General features: G+C 43.3%; 1 protein-coding gene across 1 annotated transcript in view; it reads left to right on the top strand.

Moving 5' to 3' along the window:
* The first annotated feature begins 19057 nt into the window (after window positions 1-19057).
* Window positions 19058-21018, top strand: part of LOC122558568 (glutathione S-transferase A-like) — a 9807-nt gene continuing 7846 nt past the window's right edge. Inside the window, exons 1-3 of the mRNA XM_043707312.1 lie at window positions 19058-19324; window positions 19448-19513; window positions 19720-19825. Of these exons, the coding sequence (XP_043563247.1) occupies window positions 19157-19324; window positions 19448-19513; window positions 19720-19825 (340 nt within the window). The 5' untranslated portion in view covers window positions 19058-19156. The remainder of the gene's footprint in view (window positions 19325-19447; window positions 19514-19719; window positions 19826-21018) is intronic.

Below are 21018 nucleotides of genomic sequence, written 5' to 3'. Positions count from 1 at the left end.
GGTGAGGACCAGTTCGGTCAGTCGAAGGAGGGTTTCAGGGTGAGGACCAGTTCGGTCAGTCGAAGGAGGGTTTCAGGGTGAGGACCAGTTCGGTCAGTCGAAGGAGGGTTTCAGGGTGAGGACCAGTTCGGTCAGTCGAAGGAGGGTTTCAGGGTGAGGACCAGTTCGGTCAGTCGAAGGAGGGTTTCAGGGTGAGGACCAGTTCGGTCAGTCGAAGGAGGGTTTCAGGGTGAGGACCAGTTCGGTCAGTCGAAGGAGGGTTTCAGGGTGAGGACCAGTTCGGTCAGTCGAAGGAGGGTTTCAGGGTGAGGACCAGTTCGGTCAGTCGAAGGAGGGTTTCAGGGTGAGGACCAGTTCGGTCAGTCGAAGGAGGGTTTCAGGGTGAGGACCAGTTCGGTCAGTCGAAGGAGGGTTTCAGGGTGAGGACCAGTTCGGTCAGTCGAAGGAGGGTTTCAGGGTGAGGACCAGTTCGGTCAGTCGAAGGAGGGTTTCAGGGTGAGGACCAGTTCGGTCAGTCGAAGGAGGGTTTCAGGGTGAGGACCAGTTCGGTCAGTCGAAGGAGGGTGTCGGTGGAGGGGTACTGGGTGGTACGGCGGGAAAGGAAGAAGGGGAGTGCTTTGAGTCCTTCGTGATGGGGGATGGAGGTGTACAGGGACTGGATGTCCATGGTGAAGATGAGGCGTTGGGGACCGGGGAAGCGGAAATCCTGGAGGAGGTGGAGGGCGTGGGTGGTGTCACGAACGTAGGTGGGGAGTTCTTGGACTAATGGGGACAGGACCGTGTCGAGGTATGCCGAGATGAGTTTCCGAGATCACTTTCTACCTCCTGCCCAAAATCCACAAACCTGACTGCCCCGGACGACCCATCGTCTCAGCCTGCTCCTGCCCAACCGAAAGTTACCACAAACATCCTTGTAAATCTTTTCTGAAACCTTTCAAGTTTCACAGCATTTTCCCTGTAGCAGGGAGACCAGAACTGAATGCAATATTCCAAAACTGACCTCATCAATGTCCTGTACAGTTGCAACATGACTTCCCTACTCCTATACTCAATGTTCTGACCAATAAAGGAAAGCATACCAAAACGCCTTCAAAGAGCTATGAACCCGCACTCCAAGGTCTCTTTGTTCAGCAACATTCTCCAGGACTTTACCATTAAGAGTATAAGTCCTACCCCGATTTGACTTTCCAAAATGCAGCACCTCACATTTATCTGAATTAAATGATTAATGTTATTCCATCCAGAGGAACGAACACATGGGGCTGGATTGAACTCCTTTGAAAGCCGAAAAGATGGGTTCTTTTGAATGTTAAAACTTGTGCCACAGGCCTGTGTTCCAATTTCCCAGCATGACCCTGCCTTTGATGGGCCATTAAGCTCCAAGATTTCAGCAGCCATTCTTAACTGTTCAATGAACCCCTTCTCTAGCCATTACTTGGTTAATTTTCAGTAAATCAGAGCAAGTGACTCTTTCAGCATGAGAATTCAGGTCGGGTTGTTTTGCTGGAAATTGTAATCAAGGAAGTGGTTGCACAGAAGGATTCTGTTCTCAAGCAGTCAGAGTCCAGGTGGCTATCTCGAGGCAGAAGGCTTCCTACACGTTTCAGCCCAGACACTTGGTTGTCTGCTACGGAAACTAAACTTGTGGACATGTGGGCTGATGTGTGTCACTGAATAAACTGGGTTACCTTTAGGCATATCTTCTACATTGAACAAGCTGAATAAAGATATCTGAAGAGGGAGAACTCTTATTTTTTACAAACAGTATGAAAGAATCCATCAATTCTTTAGGGCAATTGGGGCAGGCAATAAATGCTGGCCTTGTCAGTGCTGGCCACATCTTGTGAATGAATAAGGAAAACAAATTCCAAAGAAAACTGCAAGTCTGGACAATTCCTATTTGGGCGGTTGGGGAGAGAGTGATAGTCGAGAAGAGCTATAGATAGATTTGAGTTTTTACATTATTCTGTGAAAGAATGTAAATGACTTTGATATCATCAAACCATCACAGGTGAAGCATCTCTTTTTTGTATATTTACTTTTTCATCTGATGTGGGTGTCATTGGCTATAGGCCAGCATTTATTGCCAATCTGGCAATGCTGTGGAGAAGGTGGTAGTGAGCTACCTTTTCAAACCCCTGCAATGCTTGGGGTGTTAGGGACAGTAAAAGGATGCCATCATATTTCCCAGTCAGGATGTTGAATGTTTTGAAGAGAATTTGCAGGGGGGTGGTATTCCTATGTAACTTTTGGCCTTTCATTTTCTAGATGGCAGTGGTCGGTGCTGTGGGAGGAAGATTTGTTGAGTTGCATTTTGGAGATGTTACATCCTGCTGCCACTGTATTGGTGAAGAAGGCAGTGAGTGTTTTAAGGTGGTCGAAGGGGATGTCAGTCAAACCGACTGCTTTCTCCTGGATGGTGTCGAGCTTCTTGAGTGTTGTTAGAGCTGCACTCATCCAGGCAAGTGGGGAGCATTCCAGCACACTCTTGACTTGTGCATTATAGATGGTGAACAGGCTTGAGGGAGGTGTTACTTGTTGCAGAATTCTAGCCTTTGGTTTGGGAATTTCTGGTCTATGCAGCAACTTCAAACCCATTTTATAAAACTCAAGCCAGAACAATTCACTACGGTCCTGTAGACTTAAATGCATTTGGTGAGAAAATATTGATAAATTCTCCAACAGCAAGCCATTAAATGGTCTCATGGTCATTTGATCAGACAGCTCACTTAGAATCAGTTTGAATGAAATACATCTTGCTGTGAGTCCTCTGATGAATCCTTTCTCTGCCATACTGGAAGGATTGATCTCATCTAAACAACCTACTTACCCAATTGTCAGCAATGTTATCAGTGCAAACAGTAGTATAGAACAGGATGGAATTGCTTTGGGAGTCCTCAGCATTAATTCCAGATCTGATGGTCTGGCCAAACACAGGCAAGGAAACCTCCTGCTGCCCTCAGCTGATGAATGAGTGTTCCACCAGGTTGAACACCACTTCCAGGAAGCACTAAGGATGGTAACGACACATGAATGTACTCTAGTGTGATAGAAGGTGTGTGATTTATGTGTACTGGATTTAACCTGGTAACAAATGGGTGAAAGTTTATTTTGGTGAAATGTTTAGGAGTTAATTAGGCCAGTCTTTCCAGAATCATGAGCTTATAACCAGAATGTGTCAGAGAGTAGGTGACTGCAAGGACCCCAGGAGTTTGTTTATATTGTGGGGGTTTATCATAGAAGTGAGAAAACATTAAGCCATTAGATTTAGCAAAGTCTAAGAGCTAAGGAAAGGTTGAGAGTTGATTTCCAGGAATTCACATTCATGAGGGGTCTGGACACAGCAGAAGGAGAGGAACTGTTCTCATTTGTGGAAGAATCAAAAAATCAATGGGGCACAGATTCATGGCAATTGGTTTGTGGAAAGCTTCTCTCCACAGTGAGTGGTTAGAGTCTAGAATGCACTGTAGGTATGTGGGGTAGACAAGTTCAATCAAAGCTTTCAGAAGGAAATTGGGACATTATCTGAAAAATAAAGGGTGGTACAGTGGCTCAATGGTTAGCATTGCTGTTTCACTGTGCTAGAGACCTGGATTCGATTCCAACCTTGGGTGACTGACTGTGTGAAATTTACACATTCTCCCATGTCTGTGCGGGTTTGCTCCCACAGTTCAAAGTTGAGCAAGTTAGGTGGATTGGCCATGTTAAATTGCCCATAGTGTCCAGGGATGTTCAGGCTAGGTGAATTAGCCATGGGAAATACAGGGTTATAGGGTAGGGATCTAGGTGGAATGCTGTTTGGAAGGTTGATGTGGACTCGATAGGCTGAATGGCCTACTTTCATGCTGTAGGGATTCTACAAAAAGAAAGTTTTGCAGGACTACAGGGAAAAGTGAGGGAGGAGCACGAGGTGAGTTGTTTCCACAGAAGGCTAGTATGGACATGATGGACTGAACAGCATTCAGTCGTGTTGTTAATCAATCAGTGATTCTATCATTTTCATTTGATTACTTTGGATGCTTTCGAATGAACATTCTTATAGAGCAGTGCTAGATCTAAATGTATTCCCCTGAGACTTTATAAGATTTTCAAGTATTGCATCTGACAACATTGTGAAAAATGTTTATAGATCAAGGGTGTTTGCTCTGAAGTTTGGTTTCTATACTGTTACAACGCATGTCATACTATGTGCAACAACAAGAACTGTGATATCATATCTTGATACAACTGGCAGAATTTTGATAAAATAATGTAACACTCTGCAGAGTAACTGGAATTCAAGGACGTGCTGTATCTGTGCCAAGTGGAAAATTTGGGTCACTCTCTGTTCGATCCACATGAAAATGTAATCTTTGTCACACTGGCAGCTTCCACGATAACATTTTCTTTGAAAGCGGTCCTTTGTCTGACAACACTTCTTGTGGAGCCTATCTTTGATGCTTTTAGAAGATTGAAAACTTTGTACAATTTCTAACCATATCAATGGACCTTTGGCTGAACAAGACTGAAGAAAGACAAAGTAAAACCACTTCTGCAGTTGCCAAACGATGTAGAAGGTCTTACTGACAAGATGATTAGATTAATTCTCCAACTGGTCAATACAAAAATTCTCTTCACATGTACTTAGACTGTATTGTCCAGTATACCTTCATTTATCCTGGCCTCAACATAAATTCAACTACTGTGTATCGTATTCAATTGTAAGAATTTAGTGTAAACAAATCTAAGCAAACTCCCAAAGTATTTGAAATTACGTTCTATGAAATTTGATACCCTGCAAATTTGTTGCATGACTAGTATTTTCGTTCAGGTGCTTTATATTGAATGATAGTATTTTGTTATTTCTATTCACTCCTGGAATCAAATCTCCAGCTCCATTTTCCATTGATGGCAGGAATGAAGTTACAGAGCAGAAGCCCAGAGAGAGAAGGAACCCAGAGAGAGGAGGTATCGGGAGATGAGGAACCAGTGGAGCAGGAACCAAGACAGAGCAAGAACTATGAGAGAGAAGGAACCAGGAGAGAGTAGGAATCTAGAGAGAGGAAGAACTCTGAGAGAGCTGAACCTAGAGGAAGTTGGAACCTGGAAAATTTATGCGTAGTGTTATTGTCACTGGGCAAGTAACTGGGGACAAGGAGTGGTGCTCTGTGGACATGGGTGTGAATACCACCATGGCAGATGGTGAGGCTGGCAACCTTTCAGAACTGAAATGTGTCCATTAACTCCTTGTGTTGGTTCAAAACATGCCTCTATAGTAATTTGCACTATGTCTCATGTGGCTGTCTCTGCCAATCCATTTTTCTATTTGCCTGGATTCGGAGATACTGGTGTTGGACTGGGGTGTACAAAGTTAAAAATCACACAACACCAGGTTATAGTCCAACAGGTTTATTTGGAAGCACTAGCTTTCGGAGTGCTGTTCCTTCATCAGGTGGTTGTGAGTTTCCAGTGTGATGTAACTGAAATCATATTAAAAAAGACCTGGATTGATTGTTAAGTCTCTCATCAGTTCTTTCATATGTAAATCGCAGAACTTTTTTAAAGTTACATTCTCAAGTGATATCACCATGGACTACTCTTTGCTATCTGTCTCATTCTTGGACACATGAATTTCCAACAAGGATGGGCACCTCAGCACCTCACTCGACTGTCAACCCACAGATAACCTCATGATGCTACACTTCTCCAGCTTCCACCCGAAACACATTAAAACAGCCATCCTCTATGGACAAGCCCTACACATACACAGGATATGTTTAAATGAGGAGGAATGTGTTGGGCACCTGGAAGTACTCAAGGATGCCCTCATAAGAATGGGGCACGATGCTCAACTCATTGACCGCCAGTTCTGACATGCCACAGCGAGAAACTGTAATGATCTCCTCAGGAGACAGACATGAGCTGTGACCGACAGGGTACCCTTCGTTGTCCAGTACTTCCCAGGAGACGAAAAACTATGACATGTTCTTCACAGCCTGCGACACATTATCGATGAGGATGAGCACCTTGCCAAGACCTTCCCCACATCTCCACTTCTCATCTTTAAACAACCACCAAACCGCAAACAGATCATTTTTCTTAACAAACTGCTCAGCTTTCAGGACGACACCACACAACCTTGTCATGGTAGAAACTGCGAGACATGTCAGAGTGTCGACACGGATACTACCATTACACGTGGGGACACCTCCCACCATGTACATGGCAGGTGATCATGCGACTCAGCCAACGTTGTCTATCTCATACACTGCAGGCAAGGATGCCCTGAGGCATGGTACTTTGGTGAGACAGAGCAGAGGCTATGGCAACGGATGAATGGGCACCACACAACAATCAACAGACAGTAGTGTTCCTTCCCAGTCAGAGAACATTTCAGCACTCTGGGACATTCAACCTCGGACCTTCAGGTGACCATCCTCCAAGACGGACTTCAGGACAGGCAACAACGCAAAGTAGCTAAGCAGAGGCTGGAACGGCCTCAACTGGGACCTTGGGTTCATGTCACACTACAGGTGACCCCACTACACTATTTACAAACACAGACACACACACAGACAGGCAAAAGTAAGGACTGCAGATGCTGGAGATTAGAGTCGAGAGATGAAGGGCCTTTGTCTGAAACATTGATTTTCCTGCTTCTCGGATGCTGCCTGACCTGCTGTGCTTTTCCAGCATCACACTCTCGCACACTGACAGACCTACCTACACACAGACACTCCTACACACACAAACTCCTACAGACACACACATACACTCCTGTAGACACACACACTCATTCAGACCCCCTCTTGTACACAGGCAGTCTGTCATACACTCATACACACACACACATACACATACACGCATCCTCTCACAGACTTATACCCTTTTACACACACACACACGTTTGTGGGGTGAATTTGTATTTGCAGATTTACATTTTATTTTGCTCGAAAACTGCACAAATCCATGTCAGATTCTGTAAATCCGGTTTTTAGATTAGAATCAGTCAGAGCATTGTGGCACAGATAGTCTCACATGGGGTACTTCACACCTTCAATGCATTATCTGGGCCAACATGACACCAATTGTTAAAAGTTCACTTGAGACTGTAACTTTAAAAAGTTAAAAATCACACAACACCAAGTTATAATCCAACAGGTTTAATTGGAAGCAGTAGCTTTCGGAGTGCTGCTCCTTCCTCAGGTGGTTGTTGGACTATAACCTGGTGTTGTGTGGTTTTTAACTTTGTACACCCCAGTCTAACACCAGCATCTCCAAATCATAACTTTAAAAAAGTTCTGCGATTTACATACGAATGAACTGAAACCAACATGTTCATTCTAAAAGATGAGACTTAACAATCAACCCAAGTCTTTTTCAATATAGGATTTCAGTTACATCACACTGTAAACTTTTGATATAAATTCTGTGTCTTATGATCTTATACTCCACAACCATCTGATGAAGGAGCAGCACTCTGAAAGTTAGTGCTTCCAAATAAACCTGTTGGACTGTAACCTGGTATTGTGTGATTTTTAACCTATTTGCCTTGTTTTCTTATTCATTCATGGGATGTGGGCATCGCTGACCAGCATTCATTGCTCTTTCCTGGTTGCCCTTGAGGAGGTAGTAGTGAGCTGCCTTCATGAACTGCTGCAGTCATGTAACAACATTTGTAATTTGAGAGCTAAGGAACTGAATAAGTTGTTGCTTGGAGAAGTGGATGAATCATACATGCCTACTCCGCCCCCTTGTCTTTGCTGTGGGGAATTCTGGCAGCATGTCCAGGGATCTGCTTGGAAGTTCACCTCTGGACAACAGTGAATTCAATGAAACTCTCTTCCTTGGTCTCCTAATACATTGAAACCTAAAGGCCTAATATTAACAAGCTGAAGTCACTGAGGCCTTGAAACCATTCTCTGCTAGAGCTGGTCCCGGAACTCATTCATGGCCATTGATGTAGTGTTGTAACACTGCAAAGACTATGCTGCTTAAGAGGCTTAAATATATAATAGAAACCGCATAGATCCAATTCCCAGTGCTTCAACTGGGGGAGGATACCAGGAGGCTATTAACAATATTACAGAAAGGAGAAGAAAGTTGTCACCTTGAGGTTACTACACTGATTACTTAGATTATAGCTGATCTGTACCTTTACTTCATTCTTCTGTCCTGGTGGTATGAATGTCCACTGCCATTTGGGAAAGAGAGTTCAATTTTTCCATTGTGTGAAAAAAAACAATGCTTCTTGATTTTGCTCCAAAGTGGCCTGGCTGTAATTTCAATTTATCTTTTATTCAGTCATGGACCACGGGTGTCATTGGCTGGGGAAGTATTTATTGCCCTTGAGAAGGTGATGGCTGCCTTCTTGAACCACTGCAGACCACTTGCTGCAGGAAGACCCACAATGTCGTTAAGGGAGGGGTTCCAGGATTCTGACCCAGTGACACTGGAGGGATGACGATATATTTCCAAATCAGGATGCTGAGTGGCTTGGAAGGGAATTTGCAGGTGATCGATGGAAGTGGTTGTGATTTTGGACGCTGCCGTCTAAGGAGTCTCTAAAGATTCTGACCTCAGATGTTAACCGGGAGCAAAATCAGGAGATCCAGTTCTTTTATTTAAAAATGCTATCTATTTTGCTTGAGGTGAATCTATTCTGTGCGCATATGCATCAGTCACCTCTGAGGAAATAAACATCTTAAGGACTGTTTAATGAGTGCCTAGACCTAGTTTAGAGTTCTGCCTGCTCAAAGTATATATTAAGGATTTACACCACAGTAGCTCAGTGATTAGTACTACTGTCTCACAATGCCAGTGTCCTGGCTTCAATTCCACTCTGTTTGTATGGAGTTTGCACTATCTTCCTGTATCTGCGTGGGTTCCCTCCGGGTTCTCCGGTTTTGTCTCACATTCCAAAGATGTGCAGGTTAGGTGGATTGTCCATCCTAAATTGCCCATTGTATCAAGGGATATGCAGGTTGGGTAGATTGGCAATGGGAAATACAGGGATAGGGTCAGTGTGGACTCAATGGGCTGAATGGCCTGCTTCTACACTGTAGGGATTCTATCTCTCAACCCTTCTCCATTAGCTCAGGAGATATGGTCCAATAACTGGCTCCTGTTTTCCAATTGTTAATTTTGTACACTACATTTTACAGGGAAAAATTAAGAAAATATTGAAAATTTATTACACATATCTATATTATATTTCTGCAACTATTTGCAGATTTAGAGGGAAACATCTGGGGAGTGAAATGTTTTTTCCAACAGCTGCTATGAACATGATGGACTGAATCCTTTATGGGTCTATAATTCTACCTCTACCACATTTTTTTAATTAACAAACTGTTACGTTACATAGTTTACAAGCTTTGTTGGAAGTATTTTTCTCTCTTATGTCCATAATGCTCCCATCCCATTTCCATCTTTTAGAAAATCTCCAGATTGAAGTTTTTGAAAAGAAGTATCTCTTTTAATTCAATTGTGCAGCAGCCTTCCAATACAATGACCTTGCCATAACTAAGAGATTGATTCTGTCAGAAGAGGATTGGTCAGGACAATTGGGTGGTGCAGTGTATTCCATCCCAGCTTTTGCCTCTGATGTTTCTGCTTGAATAAGGCCCATGCTGAGGAATTAGCTCTTGGCTGCAAGGATTTGGTGGGCTAGGGCAATAGTTACAGGTCGACACCTCTGATCCTCTGCCTACTCACAATTTGGTTCTGACTCTTGCAATTTTGTTTTATGTTTTTCACAATTCATGTGAGAAGTTAAAAAGCAAGAGTTTTATATGTTTATCTCTCCAAGAAAGCCTTTTTTTTGTGGGTAACTGATGATGTCACAAGAGTAGAAACAAAGGTCGGCTTTAAGATTTCTAACAAATGGAACATAGTGATCTATCACCACGTCTCTCCATTACAGAGAGACAACTGGTTATCTGTAACTTGAGGGTCACCATTACAGGGTGAGGAAGTAAGGCTTTTAGCACGGTCACTAACTGCACAGGGATTCATCTTATGCTGTTGGTTTTATCGTACACCACACTTTAATCATCTGGCCAACTGACCAAGCCAAACTCTATGTCAGAGATAATTATAAGAATTTAGGTTTCAAGGCTATTGCAATCTGTAATTTTGTCAACATAAATTAATTTCAATGTAGTTGAAATTAGGGGTACCAGTCAGTGACATACTTCTGAAAGTGATGTGTGAGTCAGGAGGCTGCAGAGAGACAGAGGTACCAATCACTGATAGGGGCTAGGAATTTCCAGTGTTAAAAAAACTGTTGACACACAGGGGAAAACAGCTTGTAAATTGAGATGACCAGAGTCAAGGTAGCATTTGGTACCAACAATATTCTGCAGAAAAAATAAGAAAGATGAGGTAATGCAGAAGTCTTAGTTGGATGAGGGGCAATAATGTAATGCTACCCTAGGTCCCTGGTACAGAGCCAATAAGGTAAAGACAAGCAATGAGTGGATGTGCCAGAGCTAGCAGGAAAAAGACACCATGACTTGAGACAGATAAGGGAAAAGGATAAAAGATGACCCTTGGGGCTTGCTGGCAGTGCAATCTCCAGAGACCAACATGGCAGAAGCAGACACTATATCCAGGACATGGTGACATCGAGAGAGAGAGAGAGAGAGCAGCATCTGGCTAACGTCAACCCTCCTCAGCAGCAGCAAAACAGTTATCCAGATCGGATATTACCTGTTATATTCTGTGACTTCTCGGGAGTGTCAGAGTGGATGTATAAATAGATTTTAGTTCAGCTTGTGGGAAAATATATAAACTCTAGTATGTGATAAAACATATAAGAAATATGTGCATTGTTTAATACATTAATAGAGTAACTTGTGAAGTTACAAGAATTGACTCTTCTCCTCTCTGTACACACCAGCAGCTTCAACCAATGCCGGACTCAGACAGGTGCCACCAGACCAAAGGATCTATTTATTTGCTGTAAATTTCTATGGCTCTATGTTGTATCTCTGGTTCCCACAAATATGACAAAAAGTTTGCAATCAGAGTTCATAGCAAAATACTTGCTGCATTTAATGTAATTGGACTTGCCATATAAGTACTGTGACCATAAGAGCAGGTCAGAGGCCCAGGAATCCTGCATCACTCCCAAAAGCCTCCCCACTATCTCCAGGTCAGGAGTGTGATGGAATACTCGAATGAGTGCAACTTCAAAGACATTCAAAAAGCTTCATACATCCGGGACAAAGTAGCCCACTTGATTGGCACCACATCCAGAAACATTCATTCCCTCCTATTAACCCTCAGTAGGAGCAGGAACAGTGTGTCTCATCAACAAAATGCATTACAGAAATTCACCAAGGCTCCTTATACAGTACCTTCCAAACCTACCAATACAGTGGCAGCAGTGTTCACCATCCACAATAGAATAGAATCCCTACAGTGTGGAAACAGACCCTTCAGCCCAACAAGCCCACACCGACCCTCCGAACAGTAACCCTCCCAGATCCATTTCCCTACCCTATCACTCTACATTTACCCCTGACTAATGAACCTAACCTAAACATCTCTGAACATTATGGGCAATTTAGCATGGCCAATTCACCTAACCTGTGGGAGGAAAGTGGACCACCCAGAGGAAACCCATGCAGGCATGGGGAGAATGTGCAAACTCCACACAGACATTCGCCCGAGGCAGAAATTGAACCGGAGTCCCTGGTGCTGTGAGGCAGCAGTGCTAAGCACTGAGCCATCATGCTGCCATGCTGCAACTCAGCAAATATTTTTTGTTTGCACCTTCCAATCACACAACATCTTCCATCTATAAGACAAGGGCAGCAGATACATTGGAACACCATCACCTGCACGTTCCCCTCCAAACCACTTACCATCCTGACTTGGAAATAGATAGCACCATTCCTTCATTGTTGTTGGGTCAACATCATGGAATTCTCTCCCTAGCAGCTCTGTATCTCCAGCATAAGAACTGCAGTGAAACTGCAATTTCTTTCTCAAAGTCAGTTGGGTGTGGGTAATAAGAGCTGGTTGAGCCAATGACACCGACATCTCCTGAATGAATTTTAAAACACAGCGTCACCCACCTTCGCATGAGAACAGCAAAGTGCTGTCTCTGGGCCAACTCATGGTAATGTGAAGTCATTCAATTTGCAGCATTTCAGTATGCAGTTGGCAAAGTTAAACTGTCAATTTTGTATCACGGGGTAGCAGGTGGCAATCATGTGTTTATAGCCCTAAGGATTATATTTGTTGCTGTAACTCTTTTGATATCAAAGTGTGTTGATAGTTTACTTGCTGAGTCATTGAGTTTAACTGGTAGAGAAAGAACTTGCTTTTAGACAGTTACCTTTCCATTTCCAAGATATCCTGGAGCACTTCACAATGAAATATTCTGGAAATGTAGTCACTGAAATAAGGAGGCAAATGTGGCAGCCATTTTCCACATAGCTGGGTCCAACAAATAGCAATGACCAGAATTCTGATGGGCTTTGGTTGAGTGAAAAATGTTGATCAGGCTATGTGGGACTCTGCTGCTCTTTTTGAATTTAGTCAAGGGATTTTTTAAAAACAAACTTCTTAGCAAACAATCAAGTTGATTGAATGCCTCATCGAAAACTCAGCAGACTGGTCCTTATTCCTGCAAGGCGGGACCCTCTCACTGTACCCCCTGGTTGGAGACTCATTGGGAACCCTGTGTCACTTCTGTGGGGAAAGACCAACGTTGCCAAACACTTAACTGGTTCAAAATTAAGTTCTGTATGTGGCAGAAGTCCAATCAGAGCCTGGAAACCCATCAGTATTTACATCATCTTCAGGAATGATATTTAATGTCAGTAATTAAATAAGGCCCAGCCTCAGCATCAATGCTGAATCCCAGGACTCGGGCAACTGAGGGCGGGAAGAGCTTCACTGGTCACCCTGGTGAGGGGAAATGAAGCAGAGGTTAGGGAGGCACAGGCAAGGATGGGTTGGTTTTCATTGAACCCCCTCTTCCCAATAGACCAGAAATACTAGGACTTTTTTCATTGGAGTGTAGGAGGCTGAGGGCTGACCTTAGTGAGATTTATAAAATCACGAGGGGCAATGATAAAGTGACTAGCAAGCGTCTTTTCTCTAGGGTGGTGCAGTTCAAAATGAGGGGGCATTTTTTAATGTGAGAGGAGAAAGATTTAAAAAAGACAACATTTTTACACAGAATGGGTGAAATGAACTGCCAAAGAAAGTGGTGAATGTGGTTAGAGTTGCAATGTTTAAAAGACATTTGGATAAGTTAATGAATGGGAAAGGTTTGGAGGTACATGGACCAAACATAGGCAGGTGGGACTAGTTTAGTTTGGGAACATGCTTTCTGTGGATTTATTGGACCAAAAGGTCTGTTTCTGTGCTGTATCACTCTGTGACTCTTATCACTCTTAATTGAGAACTGAATGCCTGTCAACAGGAACATCCCCATTAAAGTCAAAGGTGAACCCAGCTGAATTGGATGGGCAACATCGGGGAGCCCCTAGAGAGCTGTGCAAAGCCCACTAAACTGCTGAGACACTACCACAGTCCAATGCGTTCAGGGATCATTGGACTTAAATGCTGTGTTAATCAGCCTAATTGCCCACCAGCCACCAGCAGATGGGAGTTTGACAAGGGGCCTATTCCGCCCCTAATTTAACTGGGGATAGCTTTCCTGACATCAGGAAGTCAATGCAGGTACTCACCGGATTCCCCAGGCATCCCTTCCATTGTGCTCACTCCAGTGGGCTCTGATAAGCCCAACCCAGCCTGTCTGAGAGCCTTCAGTCTTGTTTGAAGGCAGAATCCTCTGCTCTCAGAGGTAACGAGATTAGAGGCGGGACAGGCTCTAGGCGTCTGCTGCTTGATTGGCATGTGATCTACTGGGACTTGGAAAGTCAGTGTAGTCAGACTTAGAATGTACATATTACTGACTCAGATGTTGGTGAGTACAACTGAGCCTAGGCTGACACCGAGATCTGACATTTGCTTCTCAGCACTGAGGGCTCACGTGCTTTAAAATGTATTTTGAGCTTGGTGGGGGGCACGTCTCAACCACACAAATCATTCCTGGCTATTTTCTGTTAATCCTCATCATGCAGTGAGTAGAAGGTCTGTACATGGGAATCCTGAGTCTGAAGTCTGTACATGGGAATTAGATGAGGACAAGGTTGGAATTAAAATGGAGTGTCGGGGAACTCAGCAAGCCTGGCAGTGGCTGTGGAGAAGGAATTAGAATTCATGTTTCAAAGCCCAACGGCTCTTCTGTGGAATAGGCTTTTGCCTAGGAGGGTTGTTTCAAATGGGGTTCTGAGCCAGCAGTACATTCATTAAACAGGTCATCGTGAGATGGAGTTTGGTTATGGATGGTTGCAACCAGCTAGTGGGTTTCTGTAAGTCGGCAGATATATTAGGGACTGATGTTTGTGGGGAATAGGAAGCCAGGAGAGAGGTGTTGAGTGGAGGGTTCCAGTTCAGATGCTTATTGTGGTATTCACTTGAATAGAATCCCCACAGTGCGGAAAGAGCTATTCAGCTTGAGTCATCCCACCCAGACCCAATCCCGTAACCCCCCATTTATCATGATTAACCCGCCTAGTCTGCACTTCAGTGGACACAATGGACAGTTGAGGATGGCCAATCTCTCTAACCTGCACATCTTTGGACTGTGGGAGGAAACCTGAGCACCTGAAGGAAACCCTCACAGACCCAGGGAGAATGTGCCAACTCCACACAGACAGTCTCCTTATGCTGGAATTGAACCTGGGTCACTAATGCTTTGAGGCAGCAGTGCTAACCACTGAGCATGGACAAGGTCTGGTTTCCTCCCACAATCCAAAGATATGCAGGTTAGATGAATTGGCCATGCTAAGTTGCCCATAGTGTTTGGGGATTTGTGGGTTAGGTGCATCACTCAGGGGTAAATATTGGGTAGGGGCAATGAGTCTGGGGGGGGGGTTACTCTTCAAAGAGTTGGTGTGGACTTGTTGGGCCGAAGGGCCTGTTTCCACACTAGGGATTCTATAAAAAAATTAAACTCCTTTGGAGCAACTGGGACTTGATTTCAGGACTCCTGACTCCCAAGGTAGGGCACTATCATTGAGCCCTAAACTATTGTGGAGAATGGCAGATACTTCTGCGTTATGTTAGTGAAATTGTAACCAAGTTTTTGATCCAGGGACCTCTGGGTTATGTGTGTAGAATTCTGTCAGCACTGTCTATATACACACTCATGTATATCTAATCTAACACAAGAAATACATAATTTCTGCTGGAATTCAGCTGGCAATTGCAGTACTTTACTCTCCTGATGTTAGGATAAGCAAATTCCAGTTTCAGAACAGTTGGATGATCAGCCATGATAATATTGAATGACCGAGCAGCCCCCAAGGGCTGAATGGCTTATTTTCAATGTTTCTTTGTTTGCTCAGATGGTGAGATAGCTAGCTCAGTTGTGATTTGTTAAAAGAATTTTGAGTTATAAAGAAAATCTGGATAGACTGGAACTTTTTTCACTGGAGCATGGGGTTTGAGAGGTGACCTTACAGAAGTTTATAAAATAATGAGAGGTATAGATAGAGGTAGTTGACTTTTCCCTAGGATGGGGGATTTCAAGCCTTGGGGACACATTTGTAAGGTGAGAGGAGAGAGATTTAAAAAAGACATGAGAGGCAAATTTTTTTACACAGAGGATGGTTCGTATGTGGAATGAACTTCCAGAAGAAGTGGTGGATGTAAATACAATTACAACATTAAAAGACATTTGGATAGATACATGAATAAGAAAGGTTTGGAGCAGGCAGGTGAGACTAATTTAGTTTGGGATTATCTTCAGCATGGATTGGTTGAATCGACGGGTCTGTTTATGTGTTGTATGACTATGGTGCTAAGATATTTTTAATGTCTTGCAGCATTTTACATGTACTGTTCAGATAACAAAGTAGATTCTAAATACTAGTTGTAGGTTTTAAACTGCTGTCCTCGGTTGCACTTTGTCTCTTAGGATCAATCTCATGTCAGTGATTTTAATGACTTTAAATCAAACTGTTTGGACTTGCTACTGCAGGCAAAAAAAACCAAAGAACTTTGGGTGCTGGAAATCAGAAACAAAATCAAAAGTTGTTGGAAAACCTCAGCAGGTCTGGCAGCATCTATGGGGAGAAAATTCACATGGTGGCAGTTGGAACTTTAACTCAGTATGAACCCTACCTCAACACCATTAGATCACCATGGGTCAGTGATTAGTGTTGAAAAGTGTGGCGCTGGAAAAGCACAGCAGGTCAGACAGCACCTGAGAAGCAGGACAGTCGACGTTTCAGGCATGTAAGCCCTCATCAGGCATTCCTGATGAAGGGCTAATGCCCGAAATGACGACTCTCCTGCTCTTCAGATGCTGCCTGACCTACTATGCTTTTCCAGTGCCACACTTTTTGACTCTGATCTCCAGCATCTGCAGTTCTCACTTTCTCTATTGACAAGTAGGCCACTGACAATCGGTGGTGGATCTGGGTTTGGGAGACTGTGGCATTGAGGGAGTAAGCTGGAAATTTGGCTGACATGTTGGGGGAAGGGATGGGATTGGGAAGTGGTGAGTTACCCAGTGTGGGGGACAAGCCAGAATTGGCACAGCTGGTTCAAGCATGAGGCTTGAAATGGGTGATGGGGGAAGCAATCCTCCCCAGCCATTTGGCTAAAATGACTGGAAGGAAACAGGCTGGTGAGGAAGTTGGGAGTGTGATGCTACATTCTCCTGTACCTTTAAAATCTCTGCCACTACTTAGCCAAGAAGCATCTCATTCAACAACCCTAGTTCCAAAATGAAGAAATGGAAGTGAGGAATAGCTTTGAAAGTCAATCCACAATTTCTCGACAATAATGATAGTTAAAGTGTTCTTAGGGGAATCAGATTCTCATGTCAGAAGTTTTTAGGCATGATGTGGAGATGCTGGTGTTGGACTGGGTTGGACAAAGTCTTAAGTTTTATGACACCAAGTTATAGTCCAACAGGTCGACTTAAAAACATTAGCTTTTGGAGCGCTGCTCCTTTGTCAAGTGAAGATAATTTTGGAGCATTACATTGTGGAGGACAGGGTGGAATTATATTACAGCTATTAAACTTTGTTTTCAACAATAAATCCTTGTACAACGAACCTGTTATAATTGAAGAAAACTTCTGGGGAACTGAGCAGGTCTGGCAGTATCTGTGGAGAGAAAACAGGGTTAACATTTTGATTAATTTCTGTTTTTCTTTGTCCCAGACCTCCAGCATTCACAGTTCTTTGTTTTATTAAAACCCAAAAAAAACTTGTTTATGCAGTCTGAAGTCCTTCATAAGAATCTTATACTACACAATGCCCTGTCATTTAACTACTTAACTGTATTAGCTTACTCCAATGAATGGTTTCAATCTTCCCTGCAACTTCTTATATAGTTTTATCATTTAGCAAGGCTTGGTGCAACAAAAACAGAAATTGCGGAGAAACTCAGCAGATTTGGCCAGATATGTGTTAACATTTTGAATCCAATGATACTTTTTCAAAACAGTTCCATGCAAAATCTCTTTATAACATCACACCCTCCACCTCCCTGCTGTTATCTTTGAGAAACAAGTTTGCAAGCAACTGCCACAAAATCCGAGCTTTCTGGTCCAGCAGGTTCCAGTGTGAATTAGGAAACCTGTGTCAAAACAAAGTTCTGTGGATGCTGGAGATCTGAAATATTACTATTACTACTATTATAGGACAAGCCAAACAGAGAACAGCCAAGGAATTCCTAGAACATGGCATTCATCCACAGATTCAATCAATAAGCACATCGATCTGGACCCAATATACCGATCACTGCAACGGACAGCTGGAACTGACAACCGGAAGCGGCAGGTACAAATCACTATAAATGCCATAGGAAACATCACAGAAGCGCTTCACAGGAGGCTCCCAAGCACTGAGGATGTCACCTAGACAGGGGACGAAACGTCTGCAACACAAATTCCCAGCTCGGCGAACAGAACCACAACAATGAACAATAGTCCTGGAAAACGTTATGGTTTTCACTTCCATAACATTTATTGTGTTGCAGACTGTCTGAACTGATTGCCTTAGAAGCGTAGTGAAAGGATGCAGTAACATGTAACTCCATTGCTGTGGTGACCTACAAGCCTATGAAATGAGATGACAGTCTTTAGTTGCCTCAGTTGGAAGAAGGGTGTGGGATCAGGGCACAAGACTGGAATGCATAGTCTAGGCAGACATTTCAGTACAATTGGAGTGTTGCAGTGTTGGAACTATTTTATATTGTGTCCATGTTCTTTCTACCAAGTGCATTAACTCACACTTCTCTGCATTGAACTTCATCTGCCACCAGTCCACACACCCCATCAACTTGGTTATATCTTTTTGATTTTCTTTACTGTCCTCTTCACCGTTTCAATCATCTGCAAATTTTGAAACTGCCCTGTACAGCGAGATTGAGATTATTGTATATATCAGGAAAGGCAAGGTCATAATTGGGGAACTTAGGGAACTCCACTACAAACCTTCCTCCAGCTAGAAAAGTATTCATTGATTACTACCCTCCATTTACCTTTACTCAACAAATGTATCTGCTGTCCCTTTATTCCATGAGAAATGGCTTTCTCACAAGGCTGCTGTGTGAAATTGTATTGATTGCCTTTTGAAAGTCCTTGAACACCACACCAATAGCACTTCTCCCATCCATCCTTTCTATTACATCTTCAAAACTGCCAAGCTAGTTATGACAATTTCCCCTTTAGCTATCCATGCTGGAGTTCCTATCTGCTGTCAGATGTATGTAAGATCCCATGCTGTAATTTGATATAGAATTAATATTTATTCTTGGGTCAAAATCCTGAAATGCCCTTCCTAACAACAATGAGAGGTATTCCTACACCCCAAGTACAGCAGTGGTTTAAGTAGGCACCGTTTGGGATGGGATGGGAAATAAATGCTGGACTTTGCACTATATCCCATGTATGCTTGCTAGCCTTTAGATGGTGCTGCACTGGGAGTAGTGTGGTAGTTAGTGAACTGCGTCAGCTCTGGCAACTGTGAACGGAGTGTTCAGACAGTGTGAATATATAAAGAGCTGTGAGGGAGAGGCTGGGTGGGTAGAGTGTGATTTTGGTTTTGGTGTGGCTAGTGCTAAGTGGAGAATGGCTGAGACGATGTTCTTATTCTGGGGCTCCGGTTCCCCACCCTGCTGGAGGATCATGATCGCCTTGGAAGAGAAGAAGTTACATGGATACGAACAGAAGCTGTTGTCCTTTGAAAGGATGGAGCATAAATCGTCCGAAGTTTTGGCAATTAACCCAAGGGGCCAGGTGACCGATTGAGGAACTATGTTTCTTGGCGCGGAAATGTTACGGGCTTGAGCGCAGCGTGCTTTTTGTTTGTAATAAAAAAAATCTTATGCAAAAATTAACAGTTTGCTAATTTTATTACAGTTGCCTAGTTTCCGCCATGGGGATACAATTTTGAACGAATCTTTTGGAGCCTGTCTGTATTTGGAGGTAAGAATGAGGGGTACAGGAGGAAATCTTCGAAGCGCGCAAAGATTTCGAAAGAATTTATTTTTCCAAATGTCCAACTATTTTGCAACTGGAGCCTACTGTTCTATTTGGGGGTAGGCTCCTTTAGCTATAAGGTTCTCAATGCAGATGGTGTCTTAATTTGTTTGTTTTTTTAAGAAAAATTTTGTTTGTGTTTTCTCTCGCAGAACCAGTTCAAGTCCCAAGGTACCCAGCTGATTCCGGACGCTGGGGACGAACAGGCTGCTGTTTACCAGAGAATGCATGAGGTCTTGACCTTGCAGGATAAACTGGGTACGATTCTCTGAGCTAGTGGTTGTTGCCACTGTTTTTGGTTTACCCTGGCCTTAAATATGCAGGCTAATGTTCCAGAGTTACCAACTGTAAATTTGATTGCTACTCTTGCTAATGGCTGCTCCTGAGGGGGGGGGGAAGCTTTCTTATTTTTAAATTTCCTGGGGTTAGTGCTGCAGCAAGAATGACTGAATGTATCCTCCTCACTGGCATGGAAGCTAGACAGTGAGATAAACAGAATATAAAAACTGAAAGAACTGTGGTGTAAAACAGGATTGCTGGAAAAGCTGGTAGCATCTGCAGCTGGTAATCAATGTTTCAGGTCAAGTTACCCTTAATTTAAAATTCTTATTTTTCTCCACAGATGCTGCCACACTGCCTGAACTTTTCCTTTATTGAGCTAAAACAATCTATTCAGTACTAACCAACTACATTGAGTAGAGAGAACCTGCTGGACTTGCCTGTTAAGCTGAGAAGAGTTTTTTTGTTTTATTTTGTTCATGGGATATGGATATTGCCTAACTGGGCTCCTTAACTAAGACAACTATTGCCACAACAGCTCCAATGTCTCCTTCAGGGCTGGGAGGTGGAACTGAGACTATTCTAGCATCAGATCTTAATCTGTCAGAAGTTGTCCTCCTTCAGTTTGTCTATGGTGGTTACAGTAGGAGGAAGAGAAAGTGATAATTTCTGTTCAGTTGGTAGCTGATTTTTTTTCCCCTCTTGGATTAGATTAGATTAGAACAATACAGCACAGAACAGGCCCTTCGGCCCACGATGTTGTGCCGAACATTTGTCCTAGCTTAAGCACCCATCCATGTACCTATCCAATTGCCATTTAAATTTGCCAATGATTCTGACTCTGCCACTCCCACAGGCAGCACCCCCACCACTCTCTGGGTAAAGAACCTACCCCTGACATCTCCCCTATACCTTCCACCCTTCACCTTAAATTCATGTCCCCTCATAACACTCTGTTGTACCCGGGGAAAAAGTTTGATTGTCTACTCTATCTATTCCCCGATCATCTTATACACCTCTATCAAGTCACCCCTCATCCTTCTCCGTTCCAATGAGAAAAGGCCTAGCACTCTCAACCTATCCTCGTACGACCTATTCTCCATTCCAGGCAACATCCTGGTAAATCTTCTCTGAAACCTCTCCAAAGCTTCCACATCTTTCCTAAAATGAGG

This window comes from Chiloscyllium plagiosum, chromosome 17, assembly GCF_004010195.1.
Source record: "Chiloscyllium plagiosum isolate BGI_BamShark_2017 chromosome 17, ASM401019v2, whole genome shotgun sequence".
Lineage (NCBI taxonomy): Eukaryota > Metazoa > Chordata > Chondrichthyes > Orectolobiformes > Hemiscylliidae > Chiloscyllium > Chiloscyllium plagiosum.
Note: the sequence above shows the minus strand (reverse complement) of the source record. Positions and strands in the feature narration are given on the sequence as shown.